Source organism: Gasterosteus aculeatus, chromosome 6 (genome assembly GCF_964276395.1).
Source record: "Gasterosteus aculeatus chromosome 6, fGasAcu3.hap1.1, whole genome shotgun sequence".
Taxonomy (NCBI): Eukaryota; Metazoa; Chordata; class Actinopteri; order Perciformes; family Gasterosteidae; genus Gasterosteus; species Gasterosteus aculeatus.
Genome location: NC_135693.1, coordinates 10,413,750 through 10,434,032, shown reverse-complemented (window position 1 = coordinate 10,434,032; position 20,283 = coordinate 10,413,750). Strand labels below are relative to the sequence as shown.

General features: G+C 41.9%; 1 protein-coding gene across 5 annotated transcripts; it reads left to right on the top strand.

The window, feature by feature from the left end:
• Positions 1-308: 308 nt before the first annotated feature.
• Positions 309-19,184, top strand: mlip (muscular LMNA-interacting protein). Of its 5 annotated transcripts, none has more exons than XM_040179380.2 (11): positions 309-573; positions 3,852-3,977; positions 8,294-8,434; positions 8,716-10,332; positions 11,033-11,104; positions 11,674-11,769; positions 11,848-11,931; positions 12,018-12,068; positions 12,784-12,831; positions 13,351-13,413; positions 17,540-19,184. In XM_040179380.2, the coding sequence occupies exons 1-11, from the start codon at positions 544-546 to the stop codon at positions 17,726-17,728; spliced, it is 2,517 nt and encodes an 838-aa protein (XP_040035314.2). In that variant the 5' UTR covers positions 309-543; the 3' UTR covers positions 17,729-19,184. The 5 variants fall into 5 exon arrangements, with proteins under 5 accessions (XP_040035314.2, XP_040035315.2, XP_077960956.1 ...); XM_040179381.2 differs by having other exon boundaries at positions 401-573; positions 12,787-12,831; XM_078104830.1 differs by lacking the exon at positions 17,540-19,184 and adding an exon at positions 14,778-16,004 and having other exon boundaries at positions 401-573; positions 12,787-12,831.
• The last annotated feature ends 1,099 nt before the right edge of the window (positions 19,185-20,283 follow it).

The following is a 20,283-nucleotide window of genomic DNA, read 5'->3' as shown; positions in this document are numbered from 1 at the left end:
CTGAGAAAAATAGGATGTTTGAAGTGTGTGTTGTGTTCTCCAAGGCAACACACATTTGTTTTGCACCTTTTTCCAATTTTCCGCTCAATACAACCGTCCCCACCTCTGTTAATGATGATCTGAGCTCGGTCAGTCAGGATATTTCTCATGTTTTCAGCCTAATGTCGCCCGTATTGTGGCAGTTTTCCACACATAAAACCCTAAAGCAAGGGAGGGATACCCAACCTGTGTCGTTCAGTGATTGGAGACTAAAAGTGTTGACCAATGAATTATTCCATGGACACGGAGCTACGTGTGTAGCTCTCAGCATTGACATTGTTACTGGTGCCCATCAGGCTGACTGCTGTCTGCAAGCTATTTGTGGCTATTATGTGTCTATAAAGGGAAAGCTGCAGGGTAATGCACACGCCAACAGTAATACACTTTGCGAGTCGACTGAAAAGTGTGTATCTTGCCTTCTGCACTTAGCTTTGATCAGTCTTGGGATATTTCCTGGATGGTGGACACATCACACTTCTGGATGGAGAGGCATTTGAACCCGAAATGGAGAGTTTAAGTAGGAGTCTGGGAAAGGTAAGAGCGTTTGGAATTAGATGTATTTCTTTTGAAAATGTGCACTAGATGAAAAAAGTGTGAGGCCGAAGTCACATCACCGTCCTTTCTTTGCGATTCCTCACCCTCATAGTTTAAATGCTTCTGGCTTTGAATATTTTAGATGGATATTTTTATTTCAAAGCTAAATCCTTCTGCAAAAGGAAACGAGCTGAAGAATTTGGTTACAATCCACCAGCAACATTAGCCCCCCATTGTGCACTCTGCCACCCGCTGACACCTTCCAGGCTTTCAGCAGTGAATATATAGACAGATGCGCTGTCAGACGCCGCTTTGCTGCTGATTCTTTTCCTCTTTTTTCAGTTCTTGTGACAAAGAGACACCAGAATGAATGTAAAGGAATTTTAGCTTATTATTGGATGGTCATATAGTTTTTTTTTTTTTACAATACGTTGTGCGTGTATTAATTACAGAAAATCCTAAATGTTGAAAAGCAATCTTTATTTACAATCACATTGTCATTTTCTCCCTCAATATGTACCTTTAAAATTGAATTGTAATCGGTATTGATTGAAACATGTGCGTGTTTGTTGTAGTTCTTATCCTTGTTTATTAGACTTGGATTAGAAGCATTTTTTAATAATCTGAGAGAGATAACCCGATGTGCTCAGAAGCAGCTGGCTATATTTGTACACCCGATGGACTGTGGAGGGAGGGGTAGCCTGCTTGTCTCTAATTAAACTCAGACACACCCAACTATGTATTTTAACATGTGGAGCACAGTGGTTTTCAATTTACAACAGCAGTTCTGTTCTCCCTTTAAGAGAAATAGCCCACATTGAGCATAGTTTAGAGAAAACATATAGATCTGGATGTGTAGAGAGCTACTTAGAGATGAACACGTGCTTAGTGTAGCCCCCTTCCTCACAGGATGCTCAGGAGAAGGAATATTGTCCTTGGCAATATGTTTCCTTTTAGAATATGTGTCACCATCTGGTTGCTAACTGTTTATCAGTGTGCCATTTAAAGGTCCCCACTTGGGTGGCCTGCTTCAAAAAATGATTTAGTGCCGCTTGCATTGGCTGTTTGGGTTGAGTCTGACATGGCATGTGAAATAATGTGCGCTGCTTGTCCCCGCACTGTGTGAGTGCTCCCATTCGCACGGTGAGGTGACGCCTGGGATGCGTGAGCCAACGGTGGTTGGAAATGTGATCTGTGCGGACGCCGTGACCTCTGCCACACTCAACGCCATCAAACATTTACAGGGGGCTGCGATGGGCGAGGCGGAAAAGCTGGCTCTGACCTTTCAGTGTAAATGTACTCTGCTTTGACTACAGAGGGCCACGCAAACAAGGAGGCTGCCTGAAAACATAAACACGTTTATAAGGAGGCAGATGATTAATTTGGCTGAGGAATTTGTTCCCTGTTTATTTATAGCTTGTTTCAGATAGGCTGGTATCACCGAGTTACATATCTTGGCCCCCAGAACCTGCTCAAGATCAGGAACTACGTGCCATGTCACAAACAACATGGATGGCATCGTTTTAAGGTGCTCATGAGTCATTTGACAAATTACTAATACTCCTTTAAAGGTAATCTACTGATTGTAGCGACAGAATGGGCCATTTATATATATATAAATACATGTGTGTATACAGTATATACTGAATGTATGTACATACATAAGTATGTATGTATATATGTTACCTGTCCTTTGACAAAACATTTATTATGTTATAAGGCTATGTGATTGTATAAATAATAATGTAGCACTCAGCAATGACCTGCTCTTGTGGCCTGTATAAGGCATTGATTGAGAGAGAACAATTATCTCAAAAACTGTTATGAATCTTCTTTAAAATGATAAAATCAGTCATCTCTTATTTCGTTTATTCTTAGAGGGTCTCGCCATTGTGTGGAGAGAAGTAAAGAACATTTTAATTTAAAAAAAAGAATGCAGTCCATTATTTGTCTTTGTTATTTGGACAAACTAATAAATGCCAGCGCTGGCTGGTTTTGTAACAGAAGTTGAATCCAACTGCAGAGAAGTGATTTTCAGCTTCAACCGTGATGAAGAATGACAAAAACATATTCTTCAAAGAAACTACTCAAACACGTCATTTAAATATTGCCAACAGAAACAGGAGCGCTAAGAAATGTTCCTTCTGAAAGACCCAACCATGTGTTGCCAACTCCGCGCTCGCAGCACTCGCTCCTATTTTAAACTTCCCAAACATTATTATATAGGACGCAGGCCGGCTGGTTTGACTGCAGGGGAACTCTGAGATGAAAGGGAACATTTCTTTGGCTGAGTCTACATTGACCAGCGGATGCTTTGAAACCTCTTTTTAATGGAGTTTCAAGTACAGCAACCTTGTGATCTTGGACGGAATTGTTGGGGCCGATTTTCATTTTGCAAATGAACTGTCAACACCGTCGAGAAAATAATGGTGATTAGTGCTTTGATTGCTGGAATGTCGACGAATGGGAAACGTTTTCACACATGCACACTACGAAATGCCATTGAACCCAAACGGTACTGTCGCACCTTTAACAAAGTGACGTAAAACATGTAGAGCGGCGCAATCTGGCTGCAATCTGAGCTCAGGAATTGGAAGCACATCAGTGTTCCCTTTGTATTAGTGACTGACGCTGCTCTATTTCCTTCGAGATCACAGCCACGGAGACGCGTTGCTCGTCTTTCGTATATGAGGCGAGGCTTTCACCCGCAAACAATTTGCGGCCCGACCTCCTCGTGCATTTAGCACGGATTGTCAATCTATTCTTACTGAGAGTGTGAAAGCTGCGCTGCGGCCTTCTGACCTGCGCAGGCTGAGGAAAGCTGCGCGCTCGACGCAGATCTAGTCTGCACTTGACTGCGTGTCGCAGGTGTCTCGCGAGTACAAAGAAGAACCAAAATGTTTTTCTAAACTCTGCGGCAACACCTGATCCGGTGTGAATCTACCGTATACTTATGCAGACGAGAACATGAGCCGACTTAATAGTCACTCATTACCCCTCATCGGGTCTCGCTGTGCGCAGGCTTTGATCCGCGGGGTGCTAACGTGCTTGATCTGTGGGTTTGTGTGATTGCGGTGTGTGATTACGTCACCCTAATTCTAAAATTTGGTGTCATTGAAATGACTCATACAAGGATTTTGTGGAGAACTTAACAATATTACAGAAGAAGAAGAAGTCCCATAAAGCTCATCAAGTATTTGTGCTCAATGGGAAACTGAAATGACTACAAAGAGCGTGCAACTAAAGACAATGTGTTCCTCTCTTGTCTGTTTCTACAGGTTTCAATTGGAGTCCCGTCTAAGTGCTCTGTTTACACATTTGTGCCTGTGGTGCAGACATTACCGATGGAAAGCATTGCTACCGAGGAGGAGAGATCCGGCTCTCTGACAGGAACACCAAGTAAGGTACAGCAGCACACACACGCACACGCACAATACAAAGAGTGACCTTACCTCTAAACCTGTCGTCATTGTCCGCAACACGATGGTGGCTTTCGTTGCAAGGTGTTAATCATAATTCACCTTTTTTAATTTAGCTGGTTGGCTTTACTGTGGAGTGATACTTAATTCTTTTAGTATTATTTTATACTTATTATTAAGTTTGTATTCCAGGCACCTGACACACACGGCGCATGTCAATACGTCTTTTGGTTTCAAGATGTGTACATCAAACATATTCCCGAACAACCTCAAGGGATTAGATGTTGGCTACTCTCTCCTTCATGTTATTTTCGGCTGGTGATACCAGATGCTTAATAAGTAATTTTGGACCAGTTCTTTTCAGTTCACTGTACAGGAGAACATTATACAAAATATATATATTTTTTACACTATAATTAAATGAAATAAGATAACTGTATAAAAGGCAAATACTGTAACATATTGCATCCCTATCTCTGTTTTTGGGCTCAACTTTATGTGGGAACTTTAATACTGTGACTGCTTTGCACCCAAACTACAAATGTTCAATAGAAATGTATTTGAAGCAACCTTCTTGGGGGCTGATGTGGACCCTCATTAGTGTTTACTCCCGAAGGGGTTAATGTGCTTTTGGATTTTCATTCAACATCAACATTACAGCGGCAGCAAATCTGTGGGGGCTTCGGGGGAAAACGCACTTCTTCTGCTGCCCAGAATGAGACTTCAAAGGGTCCTCACTGGCGGGCCGGCGTCGTCTCTCGACTTCTCCCACAGCTTTTACCTGAAGGAGTGACGGAGCCTCGCGTCGTGAGCTGCCAAATACCCCAAATGCTGGACAATCCCGTGTGCCAGCATACATATTGAGCATTATCTCAAGTAAAAAGCAATCGTAAGGGAGAGAGAATTGTCCCTTTCAGAGGTTTATTATTCTATGTTAGTATATTATAATGTTGCTTTATTATTATTATTATCTTAGAACAAATTTCCTCTTGGCTACGTTTTATAGTGAGGAGCATTTTCATCCATGACCATGTGGCTTATTTTAGGATTTCTGTTTTATGTTAGTAATTGCATCTTTACGGTAGAAATAACACTAGTAATACGTATTTGGACACGTTTTGTGACTTTGAACGAGTGGCACAGATGGAAGATGCAGTTAAAACTTTGCTGTTTGCTCTGTAGTTTAAAGTTTTCTGCTATTTCAAGATTTGCCTGATCTGATGAGAGGCTCCAACATCAGAGGATATTGCTCAAGTAAAGTAACAGTACATAAAAGTTGTGCGTGAGTACAATAGTTGTGTACATGTTGGACTTAGTTACTTTCCCCCACTGAGTAGCACTAGATTATATCAGCATATCCAGATTCTTGCTCCATATTCTGTTACCCAAAAATATATATTTCATTTTGATACACTAGTTATAGTTTAACCATAGACAACTTTTCGTGTTATGAAAAAGCTTTCTGCTAGAAGAACGGTTGCTGGGTTCAGTTACCATCTTAACGAGGAAAAACACAGCGGCCCACTTTGACCTACGGTTACTGGTGAGAACATCTTCATGTGGTCTGTGAGCATCACAAACAAGCCAACACTGCACCAGAGCTTCGTTAAACCTCATCTCAGTCGTTACAGTTGGACTACGCAGTGAACTGCTTTTCCTCCGGTGCACACAGCTGTGGCGCAAGGTCCATTTTGTGCTTAAATATACCCGCTGAGGGATAAGTGGAACTCCCTGTGCGGGGACGGACCCCTATTTAGGGAGGAAGATGCAGAATACGGACGAATGCCTTTGAGACACTGGGCAGCTCATTATCCACCACTCTCATTCAGAGCAGCATGTGCTTCTCAATATGTTGTGTTGAGAAGACTTGAATGGCATATGTGCTCTGCAGCGCTATTATTTAACCCCCAAGTGGCCTTTATCAGTTTGCATACTAAGTGGCCACCGCTGATTTGAAGAATGGAGGACCGCTTCCAATCATCTCCCTGCTTCAAATGTGAGGGTTTCTCTTCCACTCATACGCATCCGACGTGCCTCGCAGATCTTCAAACCCACTAAATCAGTTGTTGCAGAATTGTTCGGTTGCAAAGAATAACTTAAATACATCTTAATAGTCGAGAACTTTGTCTGAAGCTTGAACCGTGCCAAATGTGATGGAATATTCAAACTAGCAAATTCATGAGAAATGTATTAGGTTGTCATTGTATTAGCGGTGAATAGATATGTCCATGATGTATTTGAAAGATTACATTGATTTCAATGTATATCTGCTTTTGATAAACAATGGGATGATATTATTGACATGAGCTGCCATTCATGTTAAATAGAGCCCTCGGAATAAGTGTCATTATGGCTGCCTTTCACTTTGATTACTGCTTACAGTAAGGCTGCTGAGCAGAGATACTTATTTAATTAAAATCCAAACTGAAAAACTGCAGGGTGCTATTATCATGTGGTGTTGTATATATTTTTAGGATAATAATAACTATAAATGTGGGTGTGCATCTCGGTATATCGGTCCCTCATATTACCCATATAACCCCCGTTCATTCTTATAGGTGAACCAATGTTCCAATCATATCCTATAGGATCTGATTGACTGCATTTTCTTTTGGTTTAAATTATATAGAATTGCAGTTTGTTTGCAATGTTCATTAAAGTAAATGATGGTAATCTTGAATGATCAGTTAGCTTTACATAATTACAAGCAACAGTGAAAGCCTGTTAAATGAGGTGTGACATGTCAAATAGTGAGCATGTGGAGGTGTTTGGTGATGAATTAACCTTATAGTCTTCTTTAGTCTTCATCTTTATTTGCCAGCTAGGTGCAAGTGCAAGCTGTTGAACTCTTTAGCAGATTCTGGATGTAGTAAGTAAAATACTACATTATATTACATTTAACAGATACAACAGTATTGCAAAAGTGTGGCGCGCTTACATGAATATTATACTATTCCCAAAGCTCCAAACCATTTAGTACAAAGACATAATTACTGATCTGGTACAACATGATCTGGATAATTATGTCTGGTGCGTATATGTAAAGATGTCTCTTGACTTTAACCACAGTGTGTACAATTTACATTCACACTGAAGGATGACATGTGTATCAAAATGCAAAATGTGCAATGTAAACTGTTAAATTATCATCCATACTGGCAGCAGTGGATATCTTTGTGTGTGAGAGTTATTCAAGAAACTGTTAATGTGTCCGGTCTCTTTTGCATACTGGGTTCCACCAGGAGAGAGAAGCTGCAACAGGTTGTTTTCAGGGTGTCCAGGGATTTTCTTCCCAATAGCTTCCTGACTCCGAGGTTGAATAAATCCTGGATGGGGGGGGGGCTCCTGGGGCAGATAAAACACATGTGCCTTTTTCCTGATGGTGTGATGTTCACTTCAGGTCCTGGGTGAGGATGGATCCCAGAAACTTCCACAGCAACCGCAGTGTTCAGAGCCTGATGGCATTCTATCTTTAGAACCAGCTCGGCTATTAGTTCCCCCCTGTTTCTCACTCTCTGTGTGAGGTTTTTCTAACGGTCTGTAGTTTCATATTGAGTGTACAAACACGAGAGTGGTATTGATCTTCTCATTCAATAACTTTGCAAAAAGAAAAGTATTGTGAATTCAAACTCCTTTTTTATAATTCTTTTTATTTTTGATAGATGATTTTGGCAAAGAGGCACATTAAAATGTGGTTTACTACATGGTGGCCTATTTTGTACCGCGCCTAGTTTTAGAAGCAGGGGAAGGTAGCTGTTATATGTTTTCTACTCAAATACACCTGAGGTACCTGTGTATGCAGTTATTCTATTACACTAGGTTATATTCTAGTGGCAATACATAACAACTAATTGAGGATGGTCACGGGTCAGTCAAGGATATTTAAAAGTGTTTTGATCTCGCTATCTTCACACCGGTTCTTTGGGAACCCAGACACTCTCACAGAGACACTGGACTTGGTTAAAATTCAAATATGATTTCAAGCACATTTTGCAGAGAGATAAAAGCTTGTATTTATTTTAACACATTACATTTTCACTCATAAACTTAAGTCAACTGATCGGGTTAAACGGTGTGTGTTGCAAGGCCTTTCCACAGTCGCTCAGTTCTGCACATGTGGCTTTTTCTACAGCGATATCGGCATGTGCGTGTACATGTGAATTAAATGTGTGGGGCATGTGCTGTGGTGAAACCAAGCACACCCCCTGAGCTCAAAGAGGCTCGCTGAAGTTCACCTCAGGTTCTCTCAGGTTTCACTCGCTCAGTTCTCGCTGAACATTTGCCTCATTTTCTCCTGTCAGAACGTCGCTGAGTCCCATGAGACGCCAACCGGGCTGAACATGTCAAACAGGGAGATTTTAAAGGAGGAGATTAAAGTCTTTATTAAAGACTCGGTAAAGGGAGGAGCAGGATTCACAACCCAACTGGGGAAAACAAAAAAAGTAAGTACAACATGAGCTCTCTCAGTGTCATCAGAAAAAACGTTATTACTATATTGCGATGTGCATGTGTCAAATACTTTATAACTTTTGATCTGCATTTTATTGTCAGCAGATGAAATACATAAATGCCACAGTCCATTGTCAACATTTATCACTTTTCAAATCTTTAATATTTCGCAATATTTCTCTGCACAAACTCGTGTCACTGTTGCCTTTATGAGTTCAACGTGATACACAGTAACTTCATAACGGCCATTTGTAAACACATTTTGTTTTTCCAGCCTTCTGTGGATCACATGAGCCCCTCTCACGCTACTGCCTCTCCTCCAGTGGCTGTTCAATCTGAAAATACCCGCATCCACGTGGCTGCCAGGACAGCCGCCATGGAGACACCTGTTGATAAACACAGGGGCTTTTCCCAGCAGCAGTGTCACGATACCTCTGGACTTGCTGATATCAGCTCGGGTTACTTTGTAAATCGAGCGATTGTGCCAGAAGACAGAATGAGCCACACAAGCTGTGCAGACCTGCTCGCTACGCCGTCTTCCTCCAGAGAGTCCATCTTCTCGGGGGGCTCGGACGGAGGGAAGAGCTGGTCGGCCGCGCAGCTCTCCTGTGTAACTTCTCCTGTCTCCTTCCATCGAATCGTTTCTCCTTGCTCATCTGTCGCCTCATCCGTCTGCTCCGGCATCTTCTCCCCCGCTGTTGTCCGGATCAAGAGGCATTTTCTGGCTCCCGGTGATAGTCTGGTCAACAGCCCCGGTTTCTCATCCTGCGAGAGCTTGTCCTCCTCGGTCAGCGCTCGATCGCCTCCTCGTTCTCCCCGACACAGACCTCCTCTCACCCGACTCTCCCTCCTCACAGCTATCCTGAGAAAAGGCCGCCTTCCTGTCCTGTCCTCTGCATTTCAGAGGCCCTACACCCCCTGCTGGCCCGTTAACCCCGTGACCCTGTCCTTCTGTAACGCCTGCACAGCGGCCTCCAGCGTGAGCTCCACTGGCCTCCACTTTTCCCCTCAGTTCTCATCACCTGCGTCTTTAGGTAGTCAGAGCCACACTCACAGGGAGCCCGATAGATGCTCCACGTCTCCTCCCCATGTTCAATCCAATGAGCTCAACAGAACATTCCCTCAAACCCTCAAAGTGAAAAGAGGCTCAGAGCAAATCGGCTCAAGCAGAGTTGCTCAATCGGAGCAGGTTATTTCACCCCCACCAGCGAAGAGCACACTACCCCGAGCTCCACCTCTATTTTGCTCAAACTTTAATTCTGTTTTTCCAGCAAAGCATAAAGAAATGGACTATACATTTTCCAAAAAGACGCAACACACACACAAGTACCCTGAGCTAAAGCCTGTCAACGCTGACCTGTACCTCAAGGGCCCAGCAGATAATAACCTTAAAAATCTCATCTCCGAGACCACTAACGCTATGTATGAGCAAGGGACCTCTGTGCTCAAGAAATTGAGTGACCCGCCAAAGTCATCTCTCTCAAGGCTGCGCTCGCTTTCTCAGCAGCTGAGATCTCCGCCTGTCCGCCCACCTCTGCCCGAGCCTTCCCAACCGCACTCATCCGGTGTCACCTTTTCCTGTGACATGGCATCATCACCTGCATTAAACGCCACAGGGAGGTGCGAGTCAGGAAGGGGCTGCCCTGATTCCAGAAGGACATCAGCATTAGCTGGTCCACACAAAGCTCACTGTCTGTCTCCTTCCCGGTACACGGCCATTGCTTTTCCCGGATGGCCGTCCCCCACCAGCTCCCCGGCGCCTACGCCCTCTCCTGCTCCACCAATCAGAGACTTCACCCCGTCCCCTTCCCTCCCCAGGCGCTCAACGCCCTCCCCGAGGCCCGGGAGTGGAATATCAGTCTGGAGTGACGGGGAGGGTAAAAAAAGAAAGGTAGCCACTCCGCTTGCTGCATGCATGTTTAACGTTCCTGACTATGTTCGCTGTGACATACTTTTCTCTCACACCGTGGAGTTAAAAAGTGTTTTTTTTACTAGATACTTGGATATTAAGAAATTTTTTATGTTTTGGAGCTTTTATTAGATTTATATTCTTTATTTCTGAGCTTTTTTAAAGATATTTTCTGCAGAGATTTCAAACTATTTGCTGGTTTGCAATGGTTGAGATGTCTGAAATGTCATATGTTGAGGTGGGAGGGACCCCATCATCCAAAAATCAATACAGAATCTTTTAAAATTCTGGTTTCTAGGTCAGACATACGTGCTTGAAGTTTTTAATCCCGAGGAATCCAATTTTTTCAGTGCAAGCACGGAAGCTTCAATTCAATTTGGGACCCGGCTTTCATGCCCGTCAGTGTGGAAAATGAGTTGTAGCTAAACTTTTACAGTCAGTCAAATAATCAAGCTGATAAGCTGAAGTGAAAGCAGGCGAACACAGTTGAGTATCGTTCTTGCCGTGGGCCGTCTCGAGCGTGGCTGTTATGAACAGTTAGAAGCCTTGTAGTAGTCTGAGATAAAGCCTGCCTGAAGAAATTTACACGAGACATTCAATATTTTTTTGTTCTATCTATTTCAAATTATTTTAATGTTATACATGTATATTCATTTCCTGCTGTCCTCTCTATGAACTCCAGACACACAAGATTAAATTGAGCTATAAATCGCTAGCTGCAATTCCCACAAACACCCTTCTATTGGATCAGCAGGTGAGTTAACTTGTTTGTCTCTAATCCCACAGCTCATCTCCCTAACCTAAACATACATGCATGTGAAGCCTCAATGGAAGTTTAATGGAGGCACTAAAGCTAACTTTACTACGTGGAACATTATATGAAATAATTCTGAAGGTATAAAGTTTGTATAACAAATTAACTGCTCTCTTAAAAAGAAAGTATATCTCTATACTTATACTTATATCTCTATCTCTATACTCTATCTATCGTCATCAGGCTTTGTAGAGAATTCAATTTTTTATTTGAAAAAACTTGTTGACAGAAAGCTCATTTCATAAAAGCTTGTAGGCTATAAATAAAGCAAGATGGCAGTTTTTGAACGTTTAAGAAAAATTAAATTAGACTCAATAAATGTAAAGACATGGCATCGTGTTGTAACTGCACTGTTTTATACTGGGAGCTGCAGAGGAGGGAAAGCTGTCAGAGCGGGTGATATAATTTGTCCGGAGGAGACGTTGTAATGTCATCCAAGCTCACACTGTAATCACTCAGGGTCGCCCTGCCTGCGAGCTCAATCTGTCAACTCTGCTTTGCATCGACAGGCCATAGATGAGCGTGTGGAGAGAGAAGAGAGTCCATGTGACAGTTTGGACAGACGTGATACATTTGACAGAGGTGTTGCAGACACCCACACTAAGGTATTGCTGCACATATCACTGCTGCTTTTCACTGCACAATTGGTACAGCGGTGCGCTAACTTCAATCATTTTCCGTAGATGTGTTCACCCGCTGAGCTGCGCCAGCAGTCAGAGGAACTCTATGCAGTTATTGATGAGATTATGGCCAATTCCATCCCTGCAGTGAGTTTATTTAAATAACATAAGCAATATGTGCATATTTTGAATTGTATTATTGATTATGATTGTGTATTCTTCCAACCTTTAAGAGCAAGTCACCACAGCACTTCAGGTCATTAAGTACCCGCTTTGGTCTGCAGGTAAGTTGGGATTTTTTAACATCATGTGACGTGACTGACAAACTTACGCGAGGATTGATGGCAGTCTCATGTCTGCGTGCTCTTACACGGCTTGTACCTGACATGTTATGCGTTTTTTCTTAAATAAATGTTCTCATAGCACCGATAAAACCACTTTCAAATTTTTACATTTTCATTTTTGTATCAATTAATATGTATAATATGTTATTGATAGGTGACCTTTAGAGGTGCTGAAAGGGGGATTCTATTAGGAAAGAGCTTCTCTATCTGTTACCAGTCATTATGCTAAGCTAAGCTAAATGGATACGGACTACAGAGCAGACATGAATGAAAGCTCTTCTTTTAACATTAACATTTTGACATTTAATTTGACAAGTTCCTTTTGAAACTTGTAGAATGTAGTTTGAAATAAAGTTTTACGCCTTTCCACCCAGTTTGAGTTTTCAAATATTAACCCAAGTGTCGTATCATCTATCTATCACAAAAACCCCCATTGAGAATAAGTAAGAAAGGAAACTAAACTACACAGAAAAGTCGTTTTTACAGCGTTGTACTGACACACAAACTGGACGTGAATACTGATTTTATCATCATTAGCACCACAAAAGATATTTGCTCAACATTGAAAGGTGAACGCTCCTCTGGGATTCCTTCCCACCAGGTGTCTGTAACGCTTCTGTTTTATTTGAAACATTTGTCTTTTTTTGTCATTCAGCAGAACAGCTCTTCATTAACAAAATCCTTGGGACGTGAGACCAAATACGTGAGTAAGAATAATAGGCTGACAAACCACTACTAACTATGTTTATTGTTCCACACTAAGTTTCAGGACATTTTAGTCCCAAATTCACAGAACTCAGTTGTTATAACAAGACCACATTTTATCATCCGTAAACAATTATATTGTCTTGTATGTACTGTATGTGGAGATACAAAGGGCCGTCAACATTACAAACAGAATATTGTCCGTTAGGAACGTTTGACTTGGTTGTTTCTAGATGTTACCCCACTACATGAAGCTCTCGCTACGTGGTCCAGGTTAAGCATTGACCTTGAATGGTCAAGGGAAAGATGGCTGTTGAGAATTTTTCACCATCAAGACACGTCCCATCAGTAGAGCTGTACACAGCAGGCAGTCCAGCAGTGCAACAATTACTTGGGGTCCCTGTTAAGATACGCTACACAATATAGGAGAAATCAAAGGACATATAGTATACGTAGAGAGACTCCTTCCATTTTATGAGACAATTGCTGATGTTTTTCTTCTATGCTGTTTACTCAGGCATCTGTGTGCAGCTCGCACCCAACTACCGGTGTGGAAAGAAAGCTCATGAATCCTAAAAAGGTACACATTCCATTTTCATTTAATCAATTCAGGCTGTTGCTGGATCTGCAACAACACAGGTGATGTGAAGAAAACGGGAAAGAATTCATTCCGTCAAAATCCTTACTTCCAGGCAAAGCCCGGGATTATTCGGCCATTGACGGCCATTCCGAGACTGATAGTCGAGGATAAAAAATAATTAAATTCAAAGGCTTTCACAGAGTTTGTTGTCAAGCAGGCCTCGACTGACAGCAAAAAAGTAGGCCGGTGGACTTAGGAATCTGTGTCTGCGGATGTTTTCAAACATTATGCGTTGATATAAATTAGGGTCCTCGCTACGACTAGTCGTAGAGGAACCTATTGCATTTCAAGGAAATTTTTTTTTTTTTCCTCTACGGAATTTTCCCTTTTTGAGGCCTTCAAAAAGTTGTTAAATTTGGCATGCATATCAGAACTGGTGAAAAATTTGATAATTTTGGAGTCTCGCATTTGGGTATAAAGAAATGTCATTATAGAAATTTAAAAAGTACCCCACTAGGCCAGTTCCCCCACCCCCCGATGTCTGATCGACTTGATATTTGGATATATCTGGGTTCCACTCCGCCCAGTGGTCTTTCTGTGTAGAGTCTGCATGTTCTCCCCGTGTCTGTGTGGGTTCTCTCTGGGTTCTCCGGCTTCCTCCCACAGTCCAAAGACATGCTCTGGGGATCAGGTTAATTGGGGACTTTAAATTGCCCGTAGACGTGTGAATGTGAGTGTGAATGGTTGTATGTCTCTGTGTAGCCCTGCGATTGGCTGCCGACCAATCCAGGATGTACCCTGTCTATCGCCCGAAGTTGGCTGGGATGGACTCCAGCCCCCCCGCGACCCTGTGTGCAGGATAAGCGGTTTGACGATGGATGGATGGATGGATGACACATTTATATTATTTAACAAGTTTGTGTTAATGCCAAACATTATCCTTGTCACGGTTTGGGTTATTTTGTAGTTTTCTGTGTCCCTTGTGTCCCTGGGTAACTTCACTTCCTGCCTTGTCCTGTCATCCCCTGTGATTGTCTGATTGTTTCCACCTGCACCTCCCTAGTGTATTTAAGCCCTGTGTGTCTCTTGTCACTTGTCACGTCATTGTCGAATGTTTTGGATATTCCTGGTTCCCGTCTGCATTTTGGCCCCTTGACCCTTTTGGATTTTGACTATTAAAGTCTCTTTGTTTTTGAAGTCTGCATTTGAGTCCTACCTTCTCCCTGCATCCCTGACAATCCTATCCTTGTAAATTCACTGAAAGAAGGTAAACCCTTCACCTGTGACGCCGGATGACCCGCCCGGCATGTATCCGTTCCGACGTCATCCTGAGATCAGTCCCATTTCATCTTCTCGCTGCGCAGGTAACGTTGGCCACTCTGGTAGCCAAACTTGAACGAGCTAATTCTGCGACCATCGTTCGGAGCCCTCCAAAGGCTGCGACCAGGATGCACGAACTGTGGCATCATGCCTCGAGCAGTACGGTGCCGCTAGGTAGATCGCTTGGGCGAAGACGACGCCCCCCCCCCCCAAGTAGCGAGGACCCGTCCATCGCTGCTTGTAGCTTTAATTTTGTTTATATTTTAAGCAATATCAATATCATCACACTCATCATGGGTTCAAAATCCCGCGAGGAAGAGGAATGAAAAACAGTTTTCACAGCAAAATAAATTCAACTTCAACGAAAAAAACAAACTTGCCAAACTGTAATTCCCTTGTCTTTTGTACATTTATATGCCTAGTACGTTCCCGTACTAAATTACATTTCTCAATACACTTTAGAATAAATAAATTACAGTGTTCAGCGCCTCCGTTGAGATTACAAACATCTCTATGCTATAACAAATAAAACAATTTACTGAAATGATTCATTGTTTATATTAGGAAAATGGGGATTACTTCCATTCATCCATATAACGGATGTCTCCTCATCTCCAATAGAAAGAGATCCATGGTATGTTTAGCTGGAAGACAAAAGACTGTAACTTTGTTGCCTTCCACACTGGCCAGTGCAGCGGAGTAGGTTGTGTTGTCTTCTCCTCTTGTTTAGATTTTTCCCATTGCTTGTATGGTCAGTCATTCCTTAAATCACCAGTGAGGGTGGTTTCTTATTTTCGACAAGCTGCCATGGTTGTGGCATTTTTCAAAATGTCTTCTTGTCAAACTACTCTAACTGGAGAGCCTAAGAAAGTCTAGCTGGAATACTCTGACGCAGTGCACGGTGCAGAGTTTTTGATATAATTTTTCTAGCCTTCAATAGAACAAACTTACACTCAAACCACTTGAACTAGTTGACTCCTCAGGTTATGTACTTTTTATTCCAAGCATGTCTTGAAAATCATTACAATTATGTAAATCCAATCTTTCACTCATTCTCAGAGAATGTCCGCTAACAGCTTGAATTATCCTGCTCATGAAGGAAAACAGGGTGTAAGCACCATCAGGAGGATGAATAAATGTGTGGCAATTCATCTGCAAAGCCAATTATTATAAAAGATTGTAAAACAAACCCACTTCAACAACAGCGACGGCAACACATTTATTTTATCTCTGTAAATGTATTGTGTAATGATTGTACACATTAAACCATTGTTCCTAAAATATATTCTTATGAACGTTTACTGTAATGAAAATGATTATTTATGCCTGTTTTCATTCGGCAGTTTCTTTTCACACATGCATGAAGGAGGTGAAGTGTTCACATCATCTCCTTCAATGGACTTCACAAGGTTAAGCATCTCGTGTAGCTCTGAGCTGTGAGCAAATTCATGGGGTGAACCATTTTTATATCAAGGTCAACAAAAGGGATTCCATACAGTTAAAACAAAAACTGATGAAATTGTGAACACTAAAACCAGAAGCATGTCAGCAAATGCACGCTTTCAACCATCTCCCACACCACAAAGGTTTGTAACGCGTCAGTTGTCTTGACATGCTTGATGCTAAAAATACCTTTTTCCCCCGGAAAGGCTGCTATTTACCTTCAGAACGCAGTCAATAGCTGTAACATTGCTATTAACAGTGTAATGCAATATGTGTAAATGTTTGTCCTGTTTGTAATTTCCCCTCAAATCTTTGATATATTATAGTTGACATTATGCAGTGAGGTAATTGTTCCTATGTAATTGAATTTGCAGTTAGGATAAAACAACTCCATCAGTTTAAATTGCATCTTTATAACTTGGATTCAAATCAATTAACTTTATTTTGTAAACCCCCCTCCACCCAAAAAAACAATAACTTTTGCGTGAAAAAGACTTTAAACACTATACAACATCATCTCTCCCAGGACCCTCCCCTATCTGTCACTCACCCCTTCAGCTCATTGAGTGCACCTGTGAGCCACAGCCATCACTCTCACCTGTCTGCTGCTGCACCTTCTCTGGTCTCTCTCAGCCTCCTCCTGATCCGAGCCTGTTTGCCTGATGTGTCTTCTCCCTGGAATAAAGCTTCCTTTGACTATTCCGTGTTTTTTCGTCAAACCGCTTCTGGGCCCTCGGCACGGCCGTTAGTTTCAACGGGGAGGAGAAAACAGGGAAAACATCTTAGGGAGAGCGACCGACAGTCCAGGCCGACAGCACATTCCCGCAAAGGGAGGCTCACTCAAATCGAGAGTAGACGAGGGTGGATCGACATCTAAATAAACAAGCTATTTTTAGACTTGATGGTGATATAAAACTTTTATAAAACAAAAGCCCATATCAGCCTCTTTAGGATAACATCAGACTGACGGGTTCGAACCTCTACGCTCAATGTTAGTTGTGTTAGTATTTTTGCCATTGTTGGATGGGCATATGCAACATTTATCATTAAAGACTCAGATTCAGCCAAGATGGAAGACGACACATCAGTTTGGAGCATCAGTGATGTTGATGAGCCCCCCAAAATGCTTATAATAAATGGAGTGAATAAGGAGCCGGTAATTGATGTCGCCGTGCAATCCAGAAAGATGATTGTCAATTATAACAAAAATACACAATGAATATTCATCCCAGTATAAACCAATTTCAGGCCATTTCACTGTGAACTGAAGTCATCCCAGAATCAATTTGAAAATGTCTGCTCTATTATCTCTTACCCGTGAATGCATTAACCCAAACAACAATGTGTCCCTTTCTGTTTGCAGGTGGAAGGTAATTGTCTCGAAGCGGCTAGAGAAGTTTGTTACACCAGTTCAAAAAGGCAAAGATTTGGAGAAGAGAGGAAGCCTGAGAGAAGAGATCCACTCTCCGTATTTGATCTGCAGATAACGGAGCCCGACTACGAGTCCAACTTAAGAGCGGATGGAAGCTATATGACATATTTTAAGTATTAACCCTAAAGTAATAACCCGTGGCCCTACATTAATACATTTTTTAACAAACTACGAAGACCAAGGCCTTAGTAAGTTACTCTTTGCTAAGCCTAAAAATGTATATCTTAAAATAAAGTACTTCATGTTAGATTTTTTTTTAACTGACCCCAATTCAGTCATGATGGTTAGAAATTAAAAAAGCCACAATTTGATATTCTTTTCGTCTTCTAAAGGGAGACATTCGTGGGCAGGTAATATATATCTTTGGCATTGAATTAACGTGCGTAATTCTGAGATTTACAGATTGGGGCTTTGTCACGTAGTGGCGCTTCCCAATACCACTTTTGATTTCCTTCTATGGTTTTAGTGAACGAGTGAACATTTAAGAGTCCAACCACATTCCTCTATTTGGAGAAAAGACTTCCTTGACTCACGTACTTCTCCCGTTTGGTCTCTCTCTACCTCTCCTGTGTTGGTAAATATCATCATGAACAAATGTAATTCACAATGTATGTAATCGGCCTGTGTGTTAGCTGGGCCGTTACGCTTCGGCCTGCATTTGATGGTCAAGGCTTAGCAAAGGGTCACTTGTAACTGAATTAGCAAAATGAGGTCAGTGGGTGCTTGTGTACAGCTTTTTACATAACAAAAACTCACCTTCCCCTCTGCCCCACCCATTTAGTTAATGTTGCTATTTCACATTTACAGTTTATCATTATAAGTGGTGGCAAATTCACAACTTTAAAATCTGTGATTCTTTTAAAGAATGTAGGTCCTTAGTTACAGACAGAGGTACACATCACATTCAGCCCATGCAACGAAACAGCAACCATGTGTACATGTTACTCAGTAAATGTTTCTTCATTAGGGGCGTAACGATTCATTCACTGAATCGATTAATTGATTTATATTCCTGCGATCCAACTGAATCGATCTGTGCTCCGCAAATCGGCATTCCGGATGACATATATCGATTACAAATCGATTGAAATGGTACATAATCGAGGAGAATCGTGGAGGAGACGACTGCGAGCAAGACATTTACAAACCAACTTATCGATCCAGCGAGTGGAAACATTTTGGCTTTTGCAAACACGGTGTTCTAAATAAGTCGGTCGCTGTTTGTAGAATATGTAGAAGACAAATAAAAAACCACGGAAACACGACGAATCTTTCCAGCCATCTACTGAGGCGCCGTGGGATTAAACAACGCCGACAGTCAGGTCCTCTAGCAGCGTCATTGCTGCAGCAGCAGCAGCAGGTAACTCCAGCTCTGCAGACACCTCAGGCCTCGCCAGCACCAAACTCAACATCACAGTAACAATTGCCAAGTTTATCTGTAAAGACATGCGGCCCTATAATGTGGTTGAAAATCCGGGGTTCTGTGAATTGATCCAAACATTGTGTAATTATTGTGTAATGTTTACATTGAAAATGGCACTTGATTCAAATAAAAGGTTAATACATTTTCCATCAATTGTTGTTTGCTTGTTTATAATGTCCATAATTAATTTAAACCTGATTTCCTTACAAGAAACAACAGGGATCTCAGAAACTTTGCCTGCACAAGTCACTGAATCGAATCGAATTGAATCGAATCGTTCTAAATTAACCCAGATCGTCCACGAATCGAATCGGCAACCATGAATCGTGATTCGAATCTAATTGTTGTTAAAATGAATCGTTACACCCCTATTATTCATCTTTTCCAAAAAATACAAAAAAGTTTTTCATTGCATATCGAGGAGATCGCTTTGGCATCATGATGAAAGGAATGCCTGCGCTCAGCAAACAGCAAGCTACCAAATCAAGAACTGATGGATGTAATTACTGCTGGCTTGATAAGAGACAGTTTCACACCGTGGAATAAAAAATATCACAAGCTCTTCCTCTTCCTTCAGTCCTCCAGTCCTCCTCCGCGCTGTCCAGATAGCTAGAAAAGATCTGTCACTGACCACATCTCAGCCTTTCCAGGGGATTTTGGTATCTGTGAAACCAGATGCGGTTCCTATTACATTTCACTCCCTTTTTGCCCTCTTTGCACCCTGTGATCACATCACCGTCTGCAACCAAGTCCATAAATAAAAAATCGCCTTTTTTCGGTGCGGAAACAGTGTGAGGTGAAAACCCTTATTAACAATTATTCTAAATTGACATTAAGTGCGGTGAGGTTTTATGCAGATCTTTATCAACAACAGATCAAATATGACTCATCGTCACATAAGCAGAAGACTGACCACGCACATTGCCCAAAGGATCAAATCAACCACCGGGCACTATAGGGGACCTGTTATTACTTGAAGTCTAGACTGATTTCTGTCAGTGAGTTTACAGGGAAGGTGGGAGGGTCAGAGGGAGGGGGGGGATAAGGACTAAATATTACATCATATACCCTGAGAGTCAAAGAAATGTGGAAATTATTAAACATTTGATAATTCAATATTTATATGCAACACAGTGGATATACTTCTCTCATATGTACTCACGGGCTTTGTGAGTATGGACAGAGAGGGTGTTAAAGAACCCTACAGTCCTCCGCCATGTGCAGTCAGCCTGACGGCCTGACGTCCTTTTTA

Coding starts and splice junctions, on each gene's coding strand:
- mlip (XM_078104829.1), top strand. CDS start 544: ATGGAGAGTTTAAGTAGGAGTCTGGGAAAG. Junction 11,105..11,673: donor CCCTTCTATTGGATCAGCAG/GTGAGTTAACTT, acceptor TTGCATCGACAG/GCCATAGATGAGCGTGTGGA. Junction 13,414..14,777: donor AGCTCATGAATCCTAAAAAG/GTACACATTCCA, acceptor CTCGCTGCGCAG/GTAACGTTGGCCACTCTGGT.